The sequence below is a fragment of the Lygodium microphyllum genome, chromosome 29, assembly GCF_053477565.2.
Source record: "Lygodium microphyllum isolate KBCC chromosome 29, Lygodium_microphyllum_v1.1.10, whole genome shotgun sequence".
In the NCBI taxonomy this organism is placed as follows: Eukaryota; Viridiplantae; Streptophyta; class Polypodiopsida; order Schizaeales; family Lygodiaceae; genus Lygodium; species Lygodium microphyllum.
In genome coordinates, this window is record NC_141163.1 from 47,756,699 (window position 1) to 47,778,958 (window position 22,260).

At 40.2% G+C, this 22,260-nt stretch overlaps 1 protein-coding gene across 1 annotated transcript in view; it reads left to right on the forward strand.

Annotated features, from left to right (window-relative positions):
• The window catches only part of HAP6 (ribophorin II (RPN2) family protein), a 77,777-nt gene that overhangs the window by 43,584 nt on the left and 11,933 nt on the right, over positions 1-22,260 (forward strand). The window contains exons 9-12 of the mRNA XM_087672116.1: positions 543-673; positions 756-877; positions 1,003-1,072; positions 13,410-13,511. Coding sequence (XP_087528242.1) covers positions 543-673; positions 756-877; positions 1,003-1,072; positions 13,410-13,511 — 425 coding nt within the window. The remainder of the gene's footprint in view (positions 1-542; positions 674-755; positions 878-1,002; positions 1,073-13,409; positions 13,512-22,260) is intronic.

Genomic DNA, 22,260 nt, shown 5'->3' on the forward strand with positions numbered 1-22,260 from the left:
ATGCTGAGTTTTGAGGCCACAAATTGGGTGGGTTTTTAGAGTTGATGAAGTTAAGAGGGAGCATGCATTTGCTGCCAAACATTGTGGGATTTCAGATTGGCATCAGAGGCTTCTATTCCAGTACCATTTAAATAGGCCATCCTGCTTGTCCTAAAACCAAACTCACACATACCTCTCCATCAAAGGAATCTACAACTCTGATTTAGAAATTCTAAAATTAGAGGTTTCCATATGCTGTTGTGCATTAAAGGCTATATCAAATTTGAAATTCACTTTGGCCATGCCTTCTTTGGCCTTTGTCATGTAAATGCAACAATGTGAAGCCACAGCTTCTTGTGTTAGGGCAGAGTTTTGAAGAATACACATGCATGCATATATTGGATGTATACATTTTGCAAATTTATCTAGGACTCATGAAAAAATTCATATCTGTACACTCCAAGGCTGCTTTTGTTATGTATAGCTGCATACATGTTAATATACTAATATTGTACATGTTTTGTATGTTTGATTGGAAATTTTCAATTTACCCTGATGTGCAGATGATGGCACACTGTATTTTGAAGGAAGAAATGTGGATTCTTTTAGTGGTACTGGTGGTTCTATAGTAGCCACTTCCTGTGTTATCCGTGGTGTGACTGCATATGCTGCGGTGTCTCCAGGAAAACTCAAGGTATGTCCTTTTGTCTTGCAGAGACTAGCAATCTGGGCTTTAGGTGTGCTATATGACAATTTGTTTGGGTTTTTGGGGCCAGGTTAATGCTGTTGCTGAGAAAGTTATTGGGATTGCTAACTTCTTTCTAAGTGTTGGTATACCCAGTGCTAACATTGATGCATTCCATGTGCTGGATGCGTTGGGTTTACTTGAAGCAAATAGGTAGGATTTCCTGTAACTGAAGGCCATCTTTTATTTTTGCTGCATCTATGTCTGCAACTAGATTGTTGTGTTTCAGTCCCTTATTAAAACTGTTGATGGTGGTTGTGGTTGCCTATGTTGGCCAGATTATATTTGCCTTTGGTCCTGTCAGTTTCATCATCAGTTCTCTCTTTGACATCAAAGGATATCCTTGAGGTATGTAAACAGTGCATGGTTTATGTTTTTGGCATGTTTTGAATTTTTACTTTCGCCTGCCCATTTTAATTAATGCCACGACTGAAGGCATAGGTCAAGCTTTGTCCATAGTTGTTGATTGTTTGTGGTCGGAAGTAGCGACAGGGGATAGAAACTTAGCCTGCTGGCTTTCTTCTAGTCAAGTACTTGGAATTTGCATCTAGATGTTGCTCTGCACCTATCATGACACGGGTAATGTAGGAAGAAGTCCGTGATATCCATGGGGAGGATGATTCCATCTCCTTTCAAGTGACCCTCAGAAGAACTAGAAGTGTACTGATTAGCATCCTTTCAATATTATATGTGTTGTGATTATGCTCATTGTTATCCTACTTTAATTATACACATTACTATGCATATATTATTTTCTAATTGTGTAATTGTAATTGTCACCTGCATATAGAATTAATTATTGCTAGGTCTAGAAAAAAACACATCTTTTTGTTCTGCCTCTGAGCTTGTGGATTGGTCTTATGGTGATTACCATTAATATGGCCTTCTCATGATGACTTAAATTGTTTGGTTTTTAGTTTAACTATGCATTAGCCAAAATGCACCTTAATTGCAAAGTGGTCCAAACTGCTCTAAAACAGGTTTGTTGGCTGACTCCTGAGGGACTGTTGGCAACAGCAGCAGGTCAGGTCGTCTGATGTTTGACAGTGATGTGGATGCTGTAAACCAGGTCGTGGCAGCTGAAGCGGGGTGATGAAACCTCTAAACAGCAGCTGACTGGTTGTGGTAGACTGGGAAGAATGATGGCAGCAATTGTGGATGTGAGAAGGAAGAGTGGTGTGGACACAGAGCCCCTTTCATTGAAACTGTTGGAGCCAGAAGCAGCCTTGTGTTTCATGCAACTGTCTATTGTGTTATACACAATAGGAAAAATACTTTTTGGGACTGGAGGCAGGTTTTAGTGGCTCAACATGGGCAAGGTGACCATTGCACTAGCAATGAAGGACATGAACACAAGGCATGGGGTGAGCAAAGTCTAGGCCTTGTGGCACAAGGACAAAACCAAAGATTGGGCTTAGAACCTTTGAAATGGTGGGTTTCTAAAGTAGAAAAATTGAAACTACATTAAATGAAGACTGGGTAGCCAGAAATTAATTTAATTTTTGGGCTGGCCATTCAAAATGTTTGAGCAACCATTTGAAAGTTTGGGCAGTCCCAAAGCCTTATAAATAAGGCAAAAGTTGGGATGTTTTGGCATGAATTCTGGTCAAGTGAAACTTGCCACTCTCTTTTCATCTATCTCATTTGAGGCATGCAAGCCTGGGAGAAGCCATGGCTGGCTGAGAGAAGTCTGAGTTTTGCGAATCTGGAAGAGGAATAGTCATTTCAGAGAATCAGAGAGCATGGGCCAGTATTGTATTGGCTGTGTGCAGCCATTTTTCCACTTGCAAGAGGTTCTATTCATCATCTCCTCCATTGATTTGTTATTTGGAGCATCAGGGATGGTTTATGGCGATATAGCCTGGATCAGCATTGAGGTGATCCAAGGCAACATCATGTGGAACTGTTTGCATGGGATCATTGCTAGAACATGACCACACACACACACCACAAGATTGGCTAAAGTACATGGAGCGCGAAGATAGGGTAAATGGGCGGTCTACAGACATGATCAAGCTGTCATTGCATTGTAGAGTTTTGGATACCCAAGGCAGAAGGGAAGTGACCATTTGAAAATGTTTAGGTGGACCTTTTGACATGCTATATTCCTATCTTATAATGATAGGTTGACCTTAGAGCTTACTTTTATTTTTCGTTTATTTTTCTTTTAATTCCAGTTCATTATGCCTTTTTGGCACCTGAAGTGGAATGTACAAATAATGATTGATGTGCTTGATTTTAGGTCAGTTTTAGCCTCCACCAGATGTTAATATAATGTTCTTTCTTCCTTCCTTCCTTTCTCTTTTGTGCTTGCAAAGAGTTTGCTGATTAGTGCTAAATTAGGGTTTGTTGACTAGGGGTGAAACAGGGTTTAAGCTTATCAGAGTAGATCAGAGGTGTACAGCAATGTTTCGACATGCACGTAATGTTTCATGGACATTCAGTCACCATTATGGGTGTATTCAACATTAAATCATGCTAGCATTTGTTATGTCATAGTGCCATATGGCGTTTGTCATGAGAAAAGCCAACATTGGTGAAAGCAATTGGTGGCAAGTGCAGCAGGGAAAAATTGGACAGAGTTGTATGGGATGCACTGAGGATTTGCCAAAGTAGTGTCTCGTTTACTGCTCTATTTTTGGGGTTTACAGACTGACTTGAGGGATGAGCCATTTAGGATATTCAATGGCGGTTAACGAGTCGAGTCATGATGTTGTTAAGGTCATTGACTATCCATAGAAGTCAATCTACAGAAAAAATTGGTGGAAATAGGGATAGGGCTGAGGGGTTGTTATTGCAATGTTGTCTTGGCCATCTAAGGGAAAGTCCATTGCCCTCAAATGGTAGCGGCTACCCTAATGGGAGGTAGTTCAACTAGGAGACAAGTAGGTGGTGGAATTGATTATTTAGATAGCATTTTGAAGAGCTAGTCAAATGTCAATTGAGACATGCAATAGAATTGACTGGGTACGTGCGCGTGCACACACACATAGAAAGAAGAAAAGAAAGAAATATATATTAATGTCTACATAAGGCCAATGTCGCCTATGAGACAAAATCCAGAGTACATCCATGTCTAATGTCATCTCATTAGTAAGGTAAAGATAACATTACAAATAAGTGGATGGCCTATGAAACAATACTGAAAATATTTATACGATGGGACTATACTAGGGTTGAACCATGTGTAGTGTTGTTCCATTGATAGAAAAGAAAAAGAAAAGAAAAGAAAAGGAAAGGAGAAGCAGATCTGATAGAATCATGTACAAAGGTGTGGTGGAGACTATGGGCTGTAGCTGATCTCAAGATATGCACATGATCTCAGCTATGATGCGGTCCCTAGCTGCTTCACTGATATGCTTGGTGGTGAGCCTTTGGTGTCTCATGATAATGACTCTAATCCGATTGTGGTGTGGCCTCCTTGGACGTGGTCCTGGTAGGTGAGGTCGTTGTGCTCGACGAAGGGAAATGGCTCTATACAATGTGACTCCACGGCGTGGCTTGTAAGGTGTCTGGAGGGGTGGCTCTATCTCTGCTAGGCTAGTAGTGTCAGTAGGGTCGGCTTTGTAGAAGAAGTCCGTCACTGCTCTCTGTGTGTGTGTCCCTCTGGATGAGCTGGCCTCTTGTCTCACAATAGTGCAGTTCGAGGCCTCTCGAGCTCCAGGAGGAAAAGACCTAGGCATCTCTGGTCCTTGTACTCCATGGCGCGACGAAGGGGTCCAAATCCATCATGGAAGAGGGAGTGGTACCGTCCTCGTATGTCATAGTATACTGTGCATCTGCATATGTAGTGCTCCTCCGTCTTAGGCTCTCGACCACAAAGTTGGCAAGTCCTATCCTCTACTAGGGTATTTGTCCATCTACCTGCCTCCATCTGAAGTCTATGTGAGGAGGTGCGAATTTGTTTGATAGCAACCTGTACGCTATGTGAGAGATGGGTGTCCATATATGTTGGCCGAATAGTGAAACCATCATCAGAGAGACACAAGAAATGACTCCTGTAGAACTCCATTCTCGATCCTAGAGGGAGTGGTGGATGGATCCATGTCCTTGTTGTCTCAATCCTCTAGATATCAGCTTTGATCACCTGGTTTAGCTTTGATTGGCTGAGAGAAAGTGTAGGGCAGTCAAGGCTATAATCCAAAGGTGGAAGATGGCCAATATCCAAACCATGTAGGCTCATCCAAATAGCCATATGTGAAAACCAATAGTTCTTCTTGCCTCCTGTTGCTAGTTGTCTAGATGAGGTTAGTGCCAATCTAGAGTATCTATGGTGTGGAAGTTTCTATAGTCTGTGTGAAAAGGTGAGTGCCTTGAAGAGTGCCTCCGTAACTATAGGTGTTACCCCTAGCTGTGCTTTGAGAATGGGATGTGGAGTGGAGGGCTTACTCCTAATCATGCGTGCTATCATCATGATCAATGGCCTTTCCATGCTATCCCAACCATCATAATAATCCCTCTCTACTCCAATCTGATCAATGAGTGGGCTAAGATGCTTGTGGTACAAGCTGCAACCCCATACCTTTGCTCCATATAGTAATGTAGGTGTGACTAGGGTGTCAAACAACTGGGGTTTGATGCGGGGCTCTTGGAACTGTATGTGAGCATATTGACTCTCGAGTGCCCCCTAGTGTTGCGTATCCACGTTCCAGAAGTGCCTCTGATGCCCCTCTCAAGGAAAAACGTGGGCTAGAGAAGGTGACTCCCAAATAGATATATTTCCTCACATGCTCCAGTATGTCTCCTCCAAATGTGAATTGGTACATAGATCTTGTTATCCATGCTGTTGAAGTATTGAAAACCATGGTTTTGGTCTTCTCAAGGTTCACTGTGAGGTCTTTATCTCTATAGAAGATGTGTGAAGCATCTAGATGGCATTGCAATCCCTCTAATGAATCTAAAATGAGAATAATATCATCTGCATACAATAATATCGGTATCAACACCCTTGCCCTGGCTCTAGCTCATCCTCCTCAGTCTATGTAATCAAACACTTCATCTATGTATAGACCAAACAATGTGGGTGAAAGTGGACATCCTTGTTTCACTCCTATGGTACTGTCAATCCTCTTTGATAGCTCCCCAAGTGCTTGTACATGACCTGTCACTGCCTCATATAATGCATAGACACCCCATCGTATACCCTCTGGTACTCCAATGTCTTGCAATCTCTGCATGATACGCGCACAAGGCACTGTATCAAAAGCTTTGCGAAAGTCTACAAAGCAACATTAGATCCTCTTGTCTCGAGTTCGACCCTCCTCAATTATGGCTCTAAGTGTGAGAAAATGGTCTAGCGTGGTATATTCTCATCTGAAACCTGCCTGTCCTTGTGCTCTCTTGCCTTGCATTTCAGCCCACTCATTGAGTTCATGGTCCAATATAGATCCATATATCTTGGCCAAAGTATGACCGATCATTATAGTCCTGTAGTTTCTAGGAATCAGGGGATCACCACTTTTAAATAGCGGAATTATAGTATTCTCTGACCAACTCATAGGGAAACCATCATATACTGCTCTATTGAACATATGTGCTAATATGGGTGCTAATATGTCACAGGCATGCGAGAAATGTTCTGCTACTAGTCCATCCTCATCTTGTGCCCTCCCATTTTGTAATCTATAAATTGCATACCTAACCATTTTCCATGTGGAGAAAGACCACTGTGTTGGACTATAAGCTTGTGGGGGCTGCATAGGTGGCTGTCCTGGCAGGTCATACATTTGTCTCCCATAGTCAAGCCAAGCATTTGGTAATGTAATCTGTATGGGAGGCTGTCTTTTATAAAACATCTTCCATGCGCTCTTGCCATCCCTCTCCAAAAATAGCTGATATATCTCTGCTTCAGCTTTCGCTAAGTAGTCTTGTTTCTTCTTCTGCACAAGGGGTTTGAAGAACGCCTTTGCTTGGCGATGTGTCTGAGTGCCTAGCTCCACTTCTCTTTGTAAGCGAACTCAGGTGATTGTACACTCATCATCATATTAGCTATTTTGGGGAGTAGTAGATCGTGTGGGTCTATATCGGGGCAAGGTGTGTGGGAATGCATACATGGTTGATCCATGTATGGCCTTTGCTAAATCCCTTCTACATTCTTCCAATGATCTACTCAAGTCCAATATATGTAAACTCTTCTACAAAGAACCACTGTAGATGTGTGAGGTGTCTTCTGTAAAGTAGTATTTGGGATGTTTAGGGAGGTATGGTGTTTCATGTTTCATATGTACACAAGAGAGTATGAATGTCAAAATAGCATGATTTGCTGCTATGCCAATTGGTCTCTTAGATATCTTAAAGTTTGGGATGTCTGGTATCAATGTTGGTGAGCCTATTAAGTAGTCCACAGTACTTGCCCCTCCTTTGTGATTCCGACATGTCAAATTGTCAGATCTTGGCCATTGTGGCAGACCATTAAAGATGGCTAGTCTATGTGCACTTCCCAAAGTCAATAGGTGTGTCCCATAGGTACTCACTTCTTTATCTTAGGCTCTCTTGCATAGGCCTATTTCATCTATGTCGATCTCTTTGAACATGGCCTTATCATGCATATACAAGTCACTCTGTCTATCTCCAGTGCGTGCATTGAAATCTCCTACTAATAATATGTCCCCAATGCTAGCATATCTCATGATATCCTCATAAAGTACATCAAAGGGAGATCCATCTCGTGGGCATAGGTAGAATTTGCAGGAGAAAAGTAGCATATTGTGATGAATATATCATGTGGTCTTCTTGCATGTATCCTAATCCATAAATATCGTGCATCATCATATCTTTTCATTACTTGCACTATCCCTTTGAGGTCTTCCCGGTATAGTATGGCCACACCTCCAGAACCCCTAGTGCTTCCTGGTTTTCTAGCTGTTGGACGAAATGCACTTTCCCACTTGTATCCTTGCACATCTGGTAGTCGGCTACCTTTACATGGGTGTGTTTCTGTGTACATTGCTATACCAACATCCAAGTGCAGGGCTCCATTACAATTCCATATTGACATCCGAAGTGTCTCATAGGCTTCGTACTGTCATGAAGTCCTTTTGTTAGTGATGATGACTTGTCCATCCCTATAAACAGCCCACTTTCCCTCTTTGCGAGCCTCCAATACCTTGGGCATGTGTTCTTTGTGATGCGCTATTTGTGCTGGGGTAAGGTCCTCATCCAAATAAATCTTCTCACCCTTGAGGGCTCTTCTCTTGGAAAGGAAGGCCTTTTTTTGTTCTATGTCCTCAAAGCGAAGAATTAGAGCCTTGGACTTAGAGTCCTCTTTCCCCACTCTCCAAGCAGTGACGATAGGTACGTCTGAAGCCCCAATTTTGTCAGAACGTGTCTTAGCATCTTCTTGTGGGCTGCTCTTCTCCTCCCATCCTACTACTTGTACATGTAAAACCCGAGCCCGTCTCCTAGCCTTTTCTTTCAAGGTAGCATTCATTACTTTAGTCTTGTTCACTGATGCTCCCTTATTCTTTTTTACTATCTCAATCCACGAGCTTGCTTTTTCTATGTGCTTCTGTGTTGTCTTTGCCACTTTTGCCCATGAGTGAACCTCCCTTTCACATGCCTTCAAAGCCTCTTTCTCTTTTTGTAGTTCTTCTTGCATGTTCATTTCTTTTTTCTTTAATGTATTCAATTCTTCCCCCAGTTCTAAGATTTCAGATTGTAGGCATCTACCACACACACACACACACACACACACACACACACACACACACACAGGGAGCAAGCCAATGTGTGCCTTTCTTAATGCATTCTGTGCTTGAGAAATCCACGAGTCACATTAAATGAGAAGAGGGTTGGTGGAATTTAACAATTATTCATTGGTTGAGACTTTCAATGTAACTTAATTCCAAGGACCAAACTTTCAATTCAATGGAAGTTTTGTGTTAAACCTTGACCCTTTGGCTTGCCCTTGTGCCATAGAGCCTATACTTATCTACTGTAAGCCCAACGCCGCATCGTTCACTTCTAGTGCCATATCGTCCATTGCTTGTGCAATTGTCACCATGCCTAGAGCTAGGGGTACCAGAATTAGACCTTATGCTAATTGAATTATTGAAAGTTTTTTCACATTACTCATTTTGACGATATGTCCCCCTCTTGAAAGATTGCAAACGATTCCAATTGCATGCAATTAAGATCCAATGTGGCATACTAGATGGCCATGTGACTAAGCAAGCAAGCAACACTATTGTTGTTGTATGTACCACAAATGTACAATCATCAAAATGGTAATCATTAGACTCCTAGACTAATGGTAGCTTGTTTTTGTGAATCTAACCATTTGATGATATCACAAGAGCTCAGTTGTCTAGCACATGAGTGTCGTGCCTGCAGGGTATTTTTGTCACCTCCATTAGGGAACAAGCTCTCTTTGCCTTTTCTTTCAAAGCTTTTCCTTTTCCACACGCGAGAATCCAATTGCCCTTTGCAAACACTAATGCACTATAGTGATGGTCAATTGCGCTCTTGGATTTCCTTTGCTTTGTGTACGTCTTTTGGGGATTCAACTGGTCATAGCTGATTCATACTGCAGTGATCAATGCATGTGAGTGCACATTAGTATTTGGACATGCATACAATGTTTCGTGAATATGCAATCACTTTTATGGATTTATTCAGCATTTTAGAGTGGTGATTGGGACAATTTGGTCATGAGAAAGCCCAAGATTGGTGAGAGTAATTGTTGGCAAATGCATTAGGATTGTGGTAAGAAGGGCCACTTGTGAAAGGACTGCAAGGAGTTAGTAGCCTCTCGAAAAAAGGAGATGAAGACGAAGCGGGATGCAGACTCCTCCAATGAGTCATTCTCTTTCTCAAATTCCTATTCTGATCCTTCAGCTAAGGAAAAGTCCAAGGCACGCAAGGGGTCCACTTTTTCAGATCGAGCAAAGAGCTTGATTGCCCCTTTCTTTGTTGCTTTCTAGTCCAGATGATGTGGTCATTCCTCACGACACTCTAGTGCCAAAGAGAGAGTGTGAGATGGGACAATTGAGCCTCATCTATACATGTATATAGGTGCATGGGTTCTAGAGAGACGTGTCCTTGACGCATTGACCAAGGTCTAGCATGTTCAAATCTTGGAGTTGGGATTGACATCGGGATTCATGATGAGGTGGTTATTTGACAAAGAGCAGGATTGGCTCCTTGTTCAAGCTCACATGAGGGGACACTTTGGTGATCTTGGCCAAAGGCAGAGAATCCATGGGCACATATGTTCAATGGCATTTTTGACAGGATGGTCTTGTATGCTACTGCGAGACATTGTTAATGGACATAGAGATCTGCTACGACTCTTCTCTATTTTTAGGAGTTGGTACAATTGACATCGATATCAGGTTCTCTTCGAGGCACCTTGGTGGTGGCTTGATCATCTGTTGCTTGGGTATCCATGGTTCTACTTTGGTGGTTTTTTGTTGTATGGACTACCATTAGCCTTTATCATTGTATCATTGTATTGTATTAGATCACCCATGATATGAGAGAGGGTGTTAGTAGTCCAAACAACTCATGTGTGAGTCTGACCTATGCGGGCATGGCTAGGTTATTTAGGCATTTTATTATAGTTATTATGATGCTTATTTGGGGCATTTATGCTAGCCGACTAGCATTAAATGCTGGCTGACCTGCCCCTATTTTGACATTATTTTCTTCTTTATATACATGGCTCCCTTCTCATTTAGACACATCGTTATCTACAGATTTTGTGGAGAGAGGGAGCCGGTGATAGGGCCTAGGAGCCAGAGACTCATTGTTGTACGTGTCATTCTTGTGTTTGGTATGCGGATTTCATTTCCTAAGCACATCTTTGAGTTTTCTTCTATTGTAGTGTTCTTCTGTTTTCTTTCTCTTCTATCTTGTGTTCCGCAGTTTATTTTAGCACTTGTTTATGCTTCCATTGTTGCACCACTTTTGACAGAATCATGAATCTACTAATCATAAACAATCAATGGCTATGTGCCACTAGACTATTACTCCACGCGTGCCTTATTTGTCCTAGATTGGATTTATTTGGATGTGTAATGTAGCGATTATTACATGGGTGCTTTGGGCCATTCATTACGAATTGGGGGAGATTTTTTGGCTACTAGGAGTGTTTCATAAGGTCCATTCAATATCAAGATTAATAATTGCAATAATTTCTTTGCCTGCTGGTTGGTATCTTGTATTGAGTCTTCTTTAATCTCCTTGAGCAGTTGTTGAGGTTGAGATTCCTCCATATAAGTCCAAGCAAAGTCGAGTGATTATTACATCCTTGGAACATCTAGATGAGTGTTCACACTAGGGATACTTTATGACCATTGTGACCAATGCTACTAGCATCCATTTGGATGTCAAAGGATGTAATAATGATTGTGTTCATTAGTAAGAATTTTATGGAGTTTCTTCTTGTAGTGAGATTCCAATAAAACTTTTGGAACATGCCAACCAATGTAATGGTGAAAGTCTTCATGTTGATGTAGATCTTCCAAACTTACAGCTTTAGAGTGATTAATCTTCCAAGTGAGAGACCAAGCATAGATGATGATTATCTATAAACCAAAATGGACAAATCTTGTGAGCATGGTAACCACAAAATGCACTTTGTTGACATTGAAATGCGAAACACTTGAAACATTTGAGGGAAACGTGAAACACCCTGAGTGAAACAGCTGACTGAAACCACATTTTTAAATTGGAAAAAAAACCAAATTTTCTTGCTCTTTTGAGAGTTTTTAGAGACACGTTGCATATAGGATAGACATCATTTGTTGACATGGAAGGATTCGCCTCGTATAAATATGTAAGTTGCGACCGATTATTTATAAAGAAAACCATCTTATATATATATTATTCAACTATTTCACTTGGTGTTTCACTTTGAAATGTTTCGGAGGTGAAACGTTGCGCGGTTACCGTGTGTGGAGAATGAAGAGGGAGATAGCAAAGTCGAAAGAACTAGAATGCTTGTTTATTCATGAGTGTAAGCCTCGTATATAGGCAAATGCAAAGTGTAGAGATCCAAGCCAACTACCTACAAAACCAACATCTCCAAAACTACTACATATATGAAGGAGGGGACTTCCATGTCTATCCACTTAAATGAGTTTCATTCTATTTTCAACCTCTTGTCTTTGCAAGGGATTGAACTTAAGGACAATCTTCCTCCCTTGTTATTATTGGTTACATTGCCCAAGTCATGGGACACATTCTGTACTGCTATGTATGCAAATATACCTCTTGATGAGCTGAAATTGTAGGATATAGAGGGTGCATTGTTGAATGAAGAGGTCAACAAAAAGAATGTAGATGCTTCATGTATCTCTCATGCTTTGACAGTTAGAGGCATTAATGGTAGCAATGGTAATGACCATGCAGAGAAATCTCAATGGATTTATTGTCCTTACATTCGTTTGATGGTGCCAATACCTAGAAAAATCATTCTATGAATAACCTCCTTTGGCCTCTTTATTGTTACACATGTTTGTAACTTCTATTTTCAAACAAATCCAACAATTAATAGTAACCTTTCATAATCCATCATGACCTTTATTTGGATTGGTGTCTATAGCCAATTCATCATGTTTTTGTACACTTCATGTTAAATCCTTGTTCTCAACTCCACACAAATAAGAATCATCCAAAGTTACGAAAGTTCCACATTCTTCTTATAACAATGTACCTTCCAATGCTTTGACCATGTATTTTTATACCTAAAAATCAAGTATAAAATTGTTTTCTAAAAGTTGGAGGTCTTTGATATGTTAAAATAGAATGTGGTTGTGGAGAGGTAAAATATACCAAAACAACACCATAATGAGATCATTATACAACTATACACAAACCTACGAGAACACTTCCTTATATCGGCATTTTGAATTTCCGAAAAAGAGAATTGTTTCACAAATTCCTCACTCTTTGTTTGTAGTCTTGTGGTACGTGCATAGGTAATAATTTATTGCTAGTCTCTTTCTTCTCTTATAGATTCTTGAAAATTTTTGAGGCAGCAAGTTAACCCCATTGCTATCACATCCCAAGCATGACCCATCATTAGTAATAAAAATCCATATTGTGAAGGTATTTCATGTTCTATAGAAGTAGAGACGATCTCCACTCTAATCTTCTTTGTGATATTTATGAGAAGAGATTGGGGATTTAGTATGTCTTGTTAGTGTTGTCCAATAAATTCTCAAGGTCCCTTTGGATTTTCTTTGATTGTTGGATAAGAAGAGGTTAAGAATCACTTAACCTTAAATTAAAAAGAAAAATAAGCACATATCTTTGTGCATCTTTCTCAAAAACCACCCCTTAGTTTCACCCATCTGGCCTCCACTTTCTCACGACCTTAGAAGAGGTCCTTATGCTGCTAACTTGCTATTAGTTGAGGCTAGTATGATTCCCAATAGACCATTTTTTAACGCTCATGAATTTTTCATGTCTATGTGTGTGGCAGGCTGGTTGTAGGTTAATGTGAAGACAACTTTTAGTTGCATCCTTGATAACGTTTGGCTAGTTTCTATGTTTGAAGTTCTTGATGTCACGTGCTTGCATTTGTAGGAAGGAAATTGTATCCAAGTCTATAATTTGATTTCTATGACATTTGTTGCCATGTCACTCTGAAAGTTACCACTTTTTGCTGTCTTGGTGGAAGCTTTGAGGACTATCTTTGATTGACATGATATAAACTATCTGACATGTTCTTATATTTCAGGTTTTTGTTACCACAGTACTTGGATCACCTGTCCCAACAAAAGTTACTTTATTGAAGGCTGCTCGGTTGGAGTCAAAGAAGACACCAGTATTGACCAACAAGGTATGTTGTTATTTTTATATGGAGTCTAGACTGTTCATAGATTTAGTTCTGAGTCCCTGTTGTTGTGGGATTTTTACTTTTACAGTTTGTTGTATATGTGGGTGAATTGTTATAAGAACTTCAAAGTGCTTGGTTTTTTACGATTTTTTACCTCTACTCTTTGTTGTGAACATGGATGAGAATTGTATAATAAGGAAGCAATGCTTTCCTTTTGTGAATGGATGCTGATCCTGGCTTCTTGTGTCCATCTGAATAAGTTCTACTGTTTTGATAGTGGTGTGCCTTCGTATATTAGTAAAAGCACCAACATTTTGAAAGATACTCCTAGATTCTTAAATTAGTCAAGGAATGAAATTGCATTACTAGTGGAGTGGCATCGGTGTACTTGGAGGGACCTAAGAATACTAGTAACATGCAGAGCATTAGATATTTGAAGTTTGACATGAACCATGTTGCTCTAACATTGCTAATGAAATTCTTGACTCAACTTGAAGAACCTTGATTAGTTGGCATTGACTATTCTAGAATATGAGAACTGCAAGACTCATTTTGATCATGACATACAAGGGTATCAATGTGAAACCCTAATAACTACCATATGAGAACCCTAATGAGAAAGAGAGTGGATGCTTGAGCCATGGGTTCATGGGCCAACTAGCTTAAAAGGCCCCAAAAACACCCTAGGCAGAATGATGTCTTGTAGACATTGGTTGGCTCACAAGTGGTGGCAAAGAGAATCTCACCGGAGGGTTCCATGGGCGCTCAAATGAACTATCTCAAAATGACAACCAATTGTGCCACTAAGAAAAAAGAGGAGATCGATGTGTGACTTGTTTCTTCTATCTCGACCACATTAATTCTTATGTAGCCAATTTTTGAGATGCTCTTTGTACATTTCTTCTTGAACAAATAAAAATCTTTTAATGCTGAATCATGAGATTTATAAGAATGATAGAAGCCTTGCATGCCATGGATGGTAGTGTTGTGAAGAAATGCTATGAGCGCAAAAACATAAAACCAATTGTATGACAAAGCACATGCTTTTAAACATAGAACATAGTTAGGGTAACTCAGAGAGAGTGAATGCAATGAATAATAAAGTGAATGAATAATGAATATATATAGTGCTCATGCAACAAACACACTATGTAGTAAATACTGAATCTTGAACTCTTGTATCTCTAGGATTAAGGCAGAGGTTATGAGCTGTAGACTGTGTTGTATTCCGAAAAGATCCCGAATTGTAGCAAAGGCAACCTCCGTATGTCGAACACTAGCAAACATAGCCAAGGAAGGCTAGATTTGATGCAAAGGACAATGCAGGAGAGAGAAAGACTAAAAACGCAAGTACTTGAGGAGAGAGAAAAACTGAGCGACAATTGTTAGGTGCAAACTAGCTTGTGGAGGAGAGAGAAGATTAGGGTGGTAGCTAGAAATTGTAAATGTAGTCCATTGACGAGAGAGAAGATTAGGGCGACAACCCCAAATTGTTGGCAACAATACCAAATGGTGACATTAGCATCAAACACAACACTTAGGTAGTAGGCAATAGCTCCAGGGTACTAGGCGATAGTTGCAATGTTGGGAATAAAGGCTCACCGTGCCTTTTACGGTGTTTGGGTGTGCAAACACCCTTACACATGTACTTTATATATATTATTAAAAACCTAAAGTGGTACACTTCGTCATTGTACCCACACATTGAGTGTCGTGCTCTCACACTCTTTCTCACTCTCTACTTTGAACTCTGCACTCACTTCCTCTCTCATTGTGCATATCTCAGCTGCACTTTGTCTCGATCCTTGCGCACACTTGTCTTCAAACTGGTATTAGAGTAGGCAAGAGGCAGCTCGATAGTTGGTCAGTTGCTAAAGACGCCACAGGCCAGCGGACAGTTGGTGGAGTAGGCAATAGGCGGTGCAAGATCAGTGGTCAACACACAATGCATTCTAGTCATAGGTAACGGAGCAGGTCAACGCAGGATCAGGCGTGTGACACGTAACTAGGAAAGTGGCGCAGTCAGGCACTCACGACGGGCCATAGATGGGGTGCAGTCAGGCGCACGCATGCGATGGGCGACAAGTCACAAGGGACGCAACAGGTCAATGCCATCATGGCATTGAGCTGATAGGTAGTCTTTGTCATTTTTAAAAATTATTTCTTGCAATTTTTCCTTCTCTCATTGTCGAGCGTTTAGATGCTCGAGCATAGTGTGTAAATTTGACCTGGAAAATTGGGGCTTTTCCTAGATTTGGGGATTTTGATGCAAAACATAACAATCTAACTTAAAAATTGCAAAATTGGTGCACATTTGCCCAAGAAATTTTGGGGCTTTTCACAATTTAGTGAAAATTTTTCAGTGTCACTAAAATTTGTGCACACCAGACTAGAGAAATTTGTGCACACCAGACTAGAGAAAATTTGTTCAAGAATTACTGTGTATATGCACTTGGGTACATGTATTGATGCAATCTGGATGGATTTCCTTTTGAAAATTTGGGACTTTTGATTGAAATTGTCAAATGTGTGCCCGAAAATGCTTTCAGAGCAGAAATTGCAGTCAGATTTTGGGGATTTCACATGCAATTGGTGCATTGGCCTCTAAATGTGGCTGGAATTACTTGTGGAGTGCAGTAGTAGACGTTCTCTAATTTTGGAAATCAATTTGCAGGTCTGAAATTCCTGAAATTTCTTGTTGAGCGCAGTAGTAGACATTCTCTAATTTTGGAAATCAATTTGCAGATCTGAAATTCCTGAACTGAAAATTCTTGACTTTCATTGCTGGTTGGTACTTACAGTGTACCGTGGTCATTTGTGTGACATTTGGGCTTGCATTTGTTGACTTTTGAGTCAATTTTGTGCTGCAAATCATGGCTGGAAACAGTGACAACAGCAATCTTTTGCACATCAATAAGCTTGACGGTGCAATAATTTTGCAATATGGCAAAAATAGTTCTACAGTATCTTGGTGCAGAAGGAATAGGTGAAGCCCATCAAAGCAAAGGGAATAAAACCAGCAAGTATGGAACAAGAAGAGTGGGATGATTTGGATGAGCTTGCATGCACTACCATTGAGCTCTTTGTGTCAGACAACTTGCTCTTTAGCCTTGAGAAGCTAATCTTAGCATATGCAATGTGGCAAAGACTTGAAGAATTGTATGCTTAGAAAAGTGCTGCAACAAGGTTTATTGGCTGAAAAAGTTGATGGACTTTCGCGTGAAGAAAGGTACAGCCATGTCTGTACATTTGAATGAGTTCAACTCAATTTTCAGTCAGCTGATTGCTTTGGATTTCCATACCGATGATGAGTTCAAGGCTACTTTCTTGCTATCCACTTTGCCTGAAAGTTGGGATACTTTCAGGATAGCTTTAGCCTTTGAGTATCTCAAATGCTCAGTTGCTATATTTTGATGTGGAGAGTTCTTTGTTCATGGAAGAACTCAACATGCAAAATAATTCAGCAAAGAAGTCTTCTAATGCATTGCACACTAGGGGTAGATTTCAGCAAAAGGGCAATTCTGAAAATAAAGCACACAACAAGTCTCGTGGCAAAAATGTGGAGCGTCATCATCACTGTGGCAAGAAAGTGCACTACAAATGGGACTGTTTTCAATTGAAGAAAGTGAGACGAAAACAAAAACACTGAAGACAACAAGGCTTAGAAAAAGGACAGCCAGCTTGCAAAGAAGAGCAGTGTGAAGATAGAGAAGGTAAATGTAGTCACTCTTGAGAATGACACTGATGGTGATGTACTTTTTGCTGCTTCTTTGAGTGCACATGCATTGATTGCAAATTTTAAGGATGATATGTCCACTTGGATACTTGATTAAAGTTTGTCTTTTCATGTCACACCACATCACGAGTGGTTTTCTGACTACAATGGTGGTGTACGTGGTGTTGTTCACTTGGGGGATGACTATGCATGTGAAATTGCAGGCGTTGGCAGTGTGAAACTCAAATTTCAGCATGGCTCAGTGTTTGTTTTGCACATAGTTGCACTCGTACGTAGTATGAATTGGTTTGTACTATACGGTTCGTACCGTACCGTACCATACCGTACCGTACGAATTCGTACAAAAAAACAAGCAAATTTTTTTTTTGGGTGGTTGTTGTTGTTGGTGGTTTGGGTTGTTGACTGTTGTTGTTGTGGTGGTGGTGGTGATTTTGTAGCCTTGATCGATCAACCAAAAAAGGGGGTGGAAGCTTGATTAGACTCCTCATACATGTTTTGTTATGATTTATCCTAGAGTCAAATGCCATACATACTCCTCATACATGTTTTGTTATGATTTATCCTAGTGTCAAAGGCCATACATAAGGTATTCAAGCAGTTCCAAACGTTTCTAATTGATATCCCATCATTTTTCACAATATGTCCCATCATTTCTAATTGATGTCCCATCATTGATGTACCATCGGTAGCTACTTTAGCCTTAGCAATGTAAAACAAAACCATAACAAAGTTCATAAAACCTTTGGCGGTTTGTTTGGTAACTGTTGGTCTCACATGTCATTTTGGCCTCTTGTAGATGCTAATAAAGCATCTCATGTCATTTCATCTCTCTCTCTCTCTCTCTCTCTCTCTCAAGCATACATACTTATTTGTATGATCATTCATGTATGATGTATCCACTTCTATGTATGTACTTATAAGTTGTAGCGCATGTTGCGCATGCAGCATATGCCATAGAGGTTTTGACGTGTTACCCTTAAGTATTCATCTTATATACTCCAATAGCATTGCTATTTAGACTTTAAACATCTGCTCTATCATCTATAGTTCAAAATAATGAAGTTAAATTTTTTTTCGTACTAATATCGTACCGTACCTTATAAAATCTTAAGGTACCATTTAGTACGGTATTTTATCGTACCGTACTTTTCGTACCTGACAACTATGGTTTTGCATAATGTGAGGCATGTACCTCAGCTCAAAAAGATCTTGATAAGGACAGGGCAACTAGGTGATGAAGGCTATCACACCACCTTTGGGAATAGCAAATGGAAAATTTGTAAGGGCTCTTGCATTGTTGCCAAGGGCTCCAAAAGAGATACTTTGTGTCTTTTGCATGTATCTAGTGTGGGTGACGATGTAGTCGCTATAACCGAGTAGCGAAGTGTTTCTTTGTGGCATAGCCAGTTGGGACACATGAGTCAAGCTAGAATGAAAGTGCTTTCTCATTTGGGTTATTTGTCGTCTTTGAGGTGTGTTGATTTTGAATAATGTGATCATTGTATTTATGGTAAGCATGATCAAATGTCACATAAAAAATCTCTCTCTCTCTTCACCCTTAGAGTTGGTACACTCAGATTTATGCCACATGGCAGGGTTATCTCTAGGGGAAAAGAAGTATTTTATTACTTTTGTTGATAATGCAACATGCAAAGTATGGGTTTATTCAATCCGTTGTAAAGATGAGGCCTTGGATAAATTTAAAAAATTCCTGGGACTTGCTGAAAATCAGACCAGCAAGATATTAAAGTGTCTTTGCTTTGACAATGTTGGGGATTGTGTCTCTAAAGCCTTTTAGGACTTTTGTGACAGCAAACAGATTAAAAGGAAGCTCACCACCCTTCACAATCCACCCCAAAATGGTTTTGTAGAGCGTATGAATAGGACCATTCAAGACAGAGTCCATTGTCGTGATACTGCGCATCCGCCACTGTAAACTTGAGGGCGCAGTTTTTCGCTAGGAATTTGATCTCATTAGTCAGTGTCGTTAGGAATTTATTTTCCATTGTGTGTGTCTTTTTGTTTGCATTTTTGCATGATGCATGAGCACAAGTAGTTAGGCTAGGCCATTGTCTTAAGTGCATTCATAATTTTTGTGCGGACATTGTTTGATTGATTGCATATCATGGATTTGACATTGCATTTGATCTCGAATCATGTGTGCATAAGCACAAAGTTCTATTCCAAAGCATATTTTTGCTAGGGCACATTACATGAAAAATAGGTTCTTATGAAGAGTGTATGTTTTGAAGACTCCAAGGGTGTGTACTCCATGATGAAGTTTATGGAAAAAGGCATATGGAGAATTATGAATAAGTGGGAATATACAAGGGATGGCTTAATCCAATGTGATGGCAATTCTCGTATGAGATATGGATGCTATTTATAATGTTTAAAGCACTTGCCTTGAGATGAGAAGAGATATTCTACAATGCTTTACTTGGATTGCTATGAGTTGCAATGACGACACAAGTCGAGAATGGTTCTTCAAATTGCATCTATGTCTCCTTGATGAAGCTAACATATTTTGTCCAAGAAGAGAATGGATGGATAAGTGCATGAAGATGACTTTGAGTTTTGACTTCAAGTTTACAGGTTACCATTTCAATAGTTGCTTTAGCAGGTTGATCTCAATGGAATTAAAACAATTCACTTTTCCAGCATGGATGCAAGAGAAGACCTTTGCCTTATCTTTTGGACAAGTAGAGCAGAAATTGTTGGCATTCATCGGAAGCATTAATTTATGAAACACAAAGAGAAAAAAGAAAGAGAGAGAAATCATCATCTAAGTTTTGATTCATCATTTACTTGTGGAAAAAGGGAGGTTGATAAAGGTTATTAGGGGAAGGCTACTTGTGGGGGACTTTGGCGTCTGATGTGTAGTTGGGTGTCGGTGCTCTTGCAGTAGGCCAGTGGTGTTGTCATTATGGTAAGGTATTGAAGCATGATGGTGAGATGAGCCTCCATGTAGCATTGAGATGTAGTTATTCTTTATTGAAGGAGAAGTGTGGTGGCCATGATTATCTGCTATAATGTGCTCGATTGATTGTTGATGGGGGATCATAATGCAGAGTTGTGATCATCATTGGAGTGCATTGCTTGTTTACCTTGCTATCATCAACAACGGAGGCGACACATAGTCATTCTAGAGCATGCCTTGATTATAGTGTAGGTCGCTGGTTTTGCATCTTGATTGTTAATTACAAGAGGCGGAACTTCTAGTTGTTGTCTGTGGGAGGCAACCATAACTAGAGGCAAGCTGTAAGTGAATTATAGACTGATGATGATGAAAGGGGTATTCATTCTTCCACAACGAGTCTTCCATCCCAGTGATTGGAATACTTCTATTACTATTTCCACTGCCCAGATATCCTCGAGCATGGAGGGCGAGCGACGAACAAAAAACAAAAGAAGCCTGCGTTTCAAGGCAGTTCATTGACTGACGTAGATTGCTAGTACAGATGGCGGCAGTTTTAGATCAAGAATGGCGGCTGTTAGTGGTTAAGACAGTTGTCGAAATGTTTTGAAGTATTAATGACAACCGTTGATTAAGAGGCAGCACGATACGACAGGTTGATAATGATGACGGTTGGTGTTTTGAAAACAATTCAACATGGTGGTGTTCTTGGCTTACGCAATGTGCAGTAATGGCAGTTTGTTGACGAAGAGATAACGGCCAGCTCAACACACGCAATATGGCACATATAGCGGCCGCTGATGGTGGCGTTAGATATAAACATAGAAAAAACAAAAAGCTTAACAAAAGTTGTATGGCCTTAAAAGCTTTCCAATTTGGTTTGATTAAAGGCTTTAAGCTTTATTAAAAACATCAAGCGTTAGAAAAGATTCTTAAGCTTTTCAAAAAGCATATACAACGAGTGGTGAAAAAATCTATATAAGGAGAGAGAGTGAAGAGTAAAGGACCTTCCTTAAAGATCTCGCATCAAGGTCTAGGAGAGTGGCTTTTGAGTTCGAGCTTTGAGCTCCTCGTCCTCTTCAAAGTTCTCGCCATCAAATTCTATGAGAGTGGCTTTTGAGTTGAGCTTTGAGCTCCTTGAAGATCTCGTCATCAAGTTTCACATGGGAGTAACTCTTGAGTTTGAGCTTTGAGCGCCTCGCCCTCCTAGAAGATCTCTCCATCATGTTCTCACATTTCACCTTCTTCTCTTCTCTCTAAGATCGAGATTACAACCTTGTCTTCTGATTGGCAAGTGATCCTTTGCTTGCTTTAAAGAGACATGGTAAATTTCTCTGCAATGGCCAGATCGTCTTTACTACCTTTCTCTTGTTGACAGCAGAAGTTGAGAGTGAATTCTTAGGAAAGAGGAGGAAATCATTCTGATGAGCGGCTTCATATTAGTAAACAATTTGTCTTCGCAAGTTCCATCTCGAGCTCTTCATATGTCTTTTGATCATAACCTTTAACTCCCCTTGACCCAGAGTCTTTTGAACATGTATCTTGAATCAATGAGTATGTTTTCTTATTCGCCTTGTATCTAAACTTCTTCTTCTGGATAATTATTTTGCATTGAGTACTCTTCATCATTCTTTGCTCCCACAAAGCATCCCTGTGAAGAGCGACTTTCGCGAACTCCTGTGCGTATTTTGTGCGACATCGTACAATGCTGTCACATGTTCCTCTACCTCATGGAGTTTGGGCAGAGGTTGTTATGATAGTTATACACTTGATTAATTGGTCACTAAACAAGTCTTTGGGGTAGGGGGGAGTCTCTCAAGAAGTGTGGTCAGGTAAGACACCTTTGTATATGCACTTGAGAGTGTTTGGCTGCGAGGCATTTGTGGACATTTGCAAGGAAGAACACAGCAAACTTGAGCCAAAGTCCTGCAAATGTATTTTCTTAGGATATGGTGACGAGGGTGAAATGGGGTATCGATTATGGGATCTTGAGAAAAGGGAAGTAGTACGCAACAATGATGTTATCTTCCGGGAAGATCGCATGCACAAATAGTCTGAAAAGACAATGGAGGTTAGAAGGGTTGTATTTCGGAAGGATG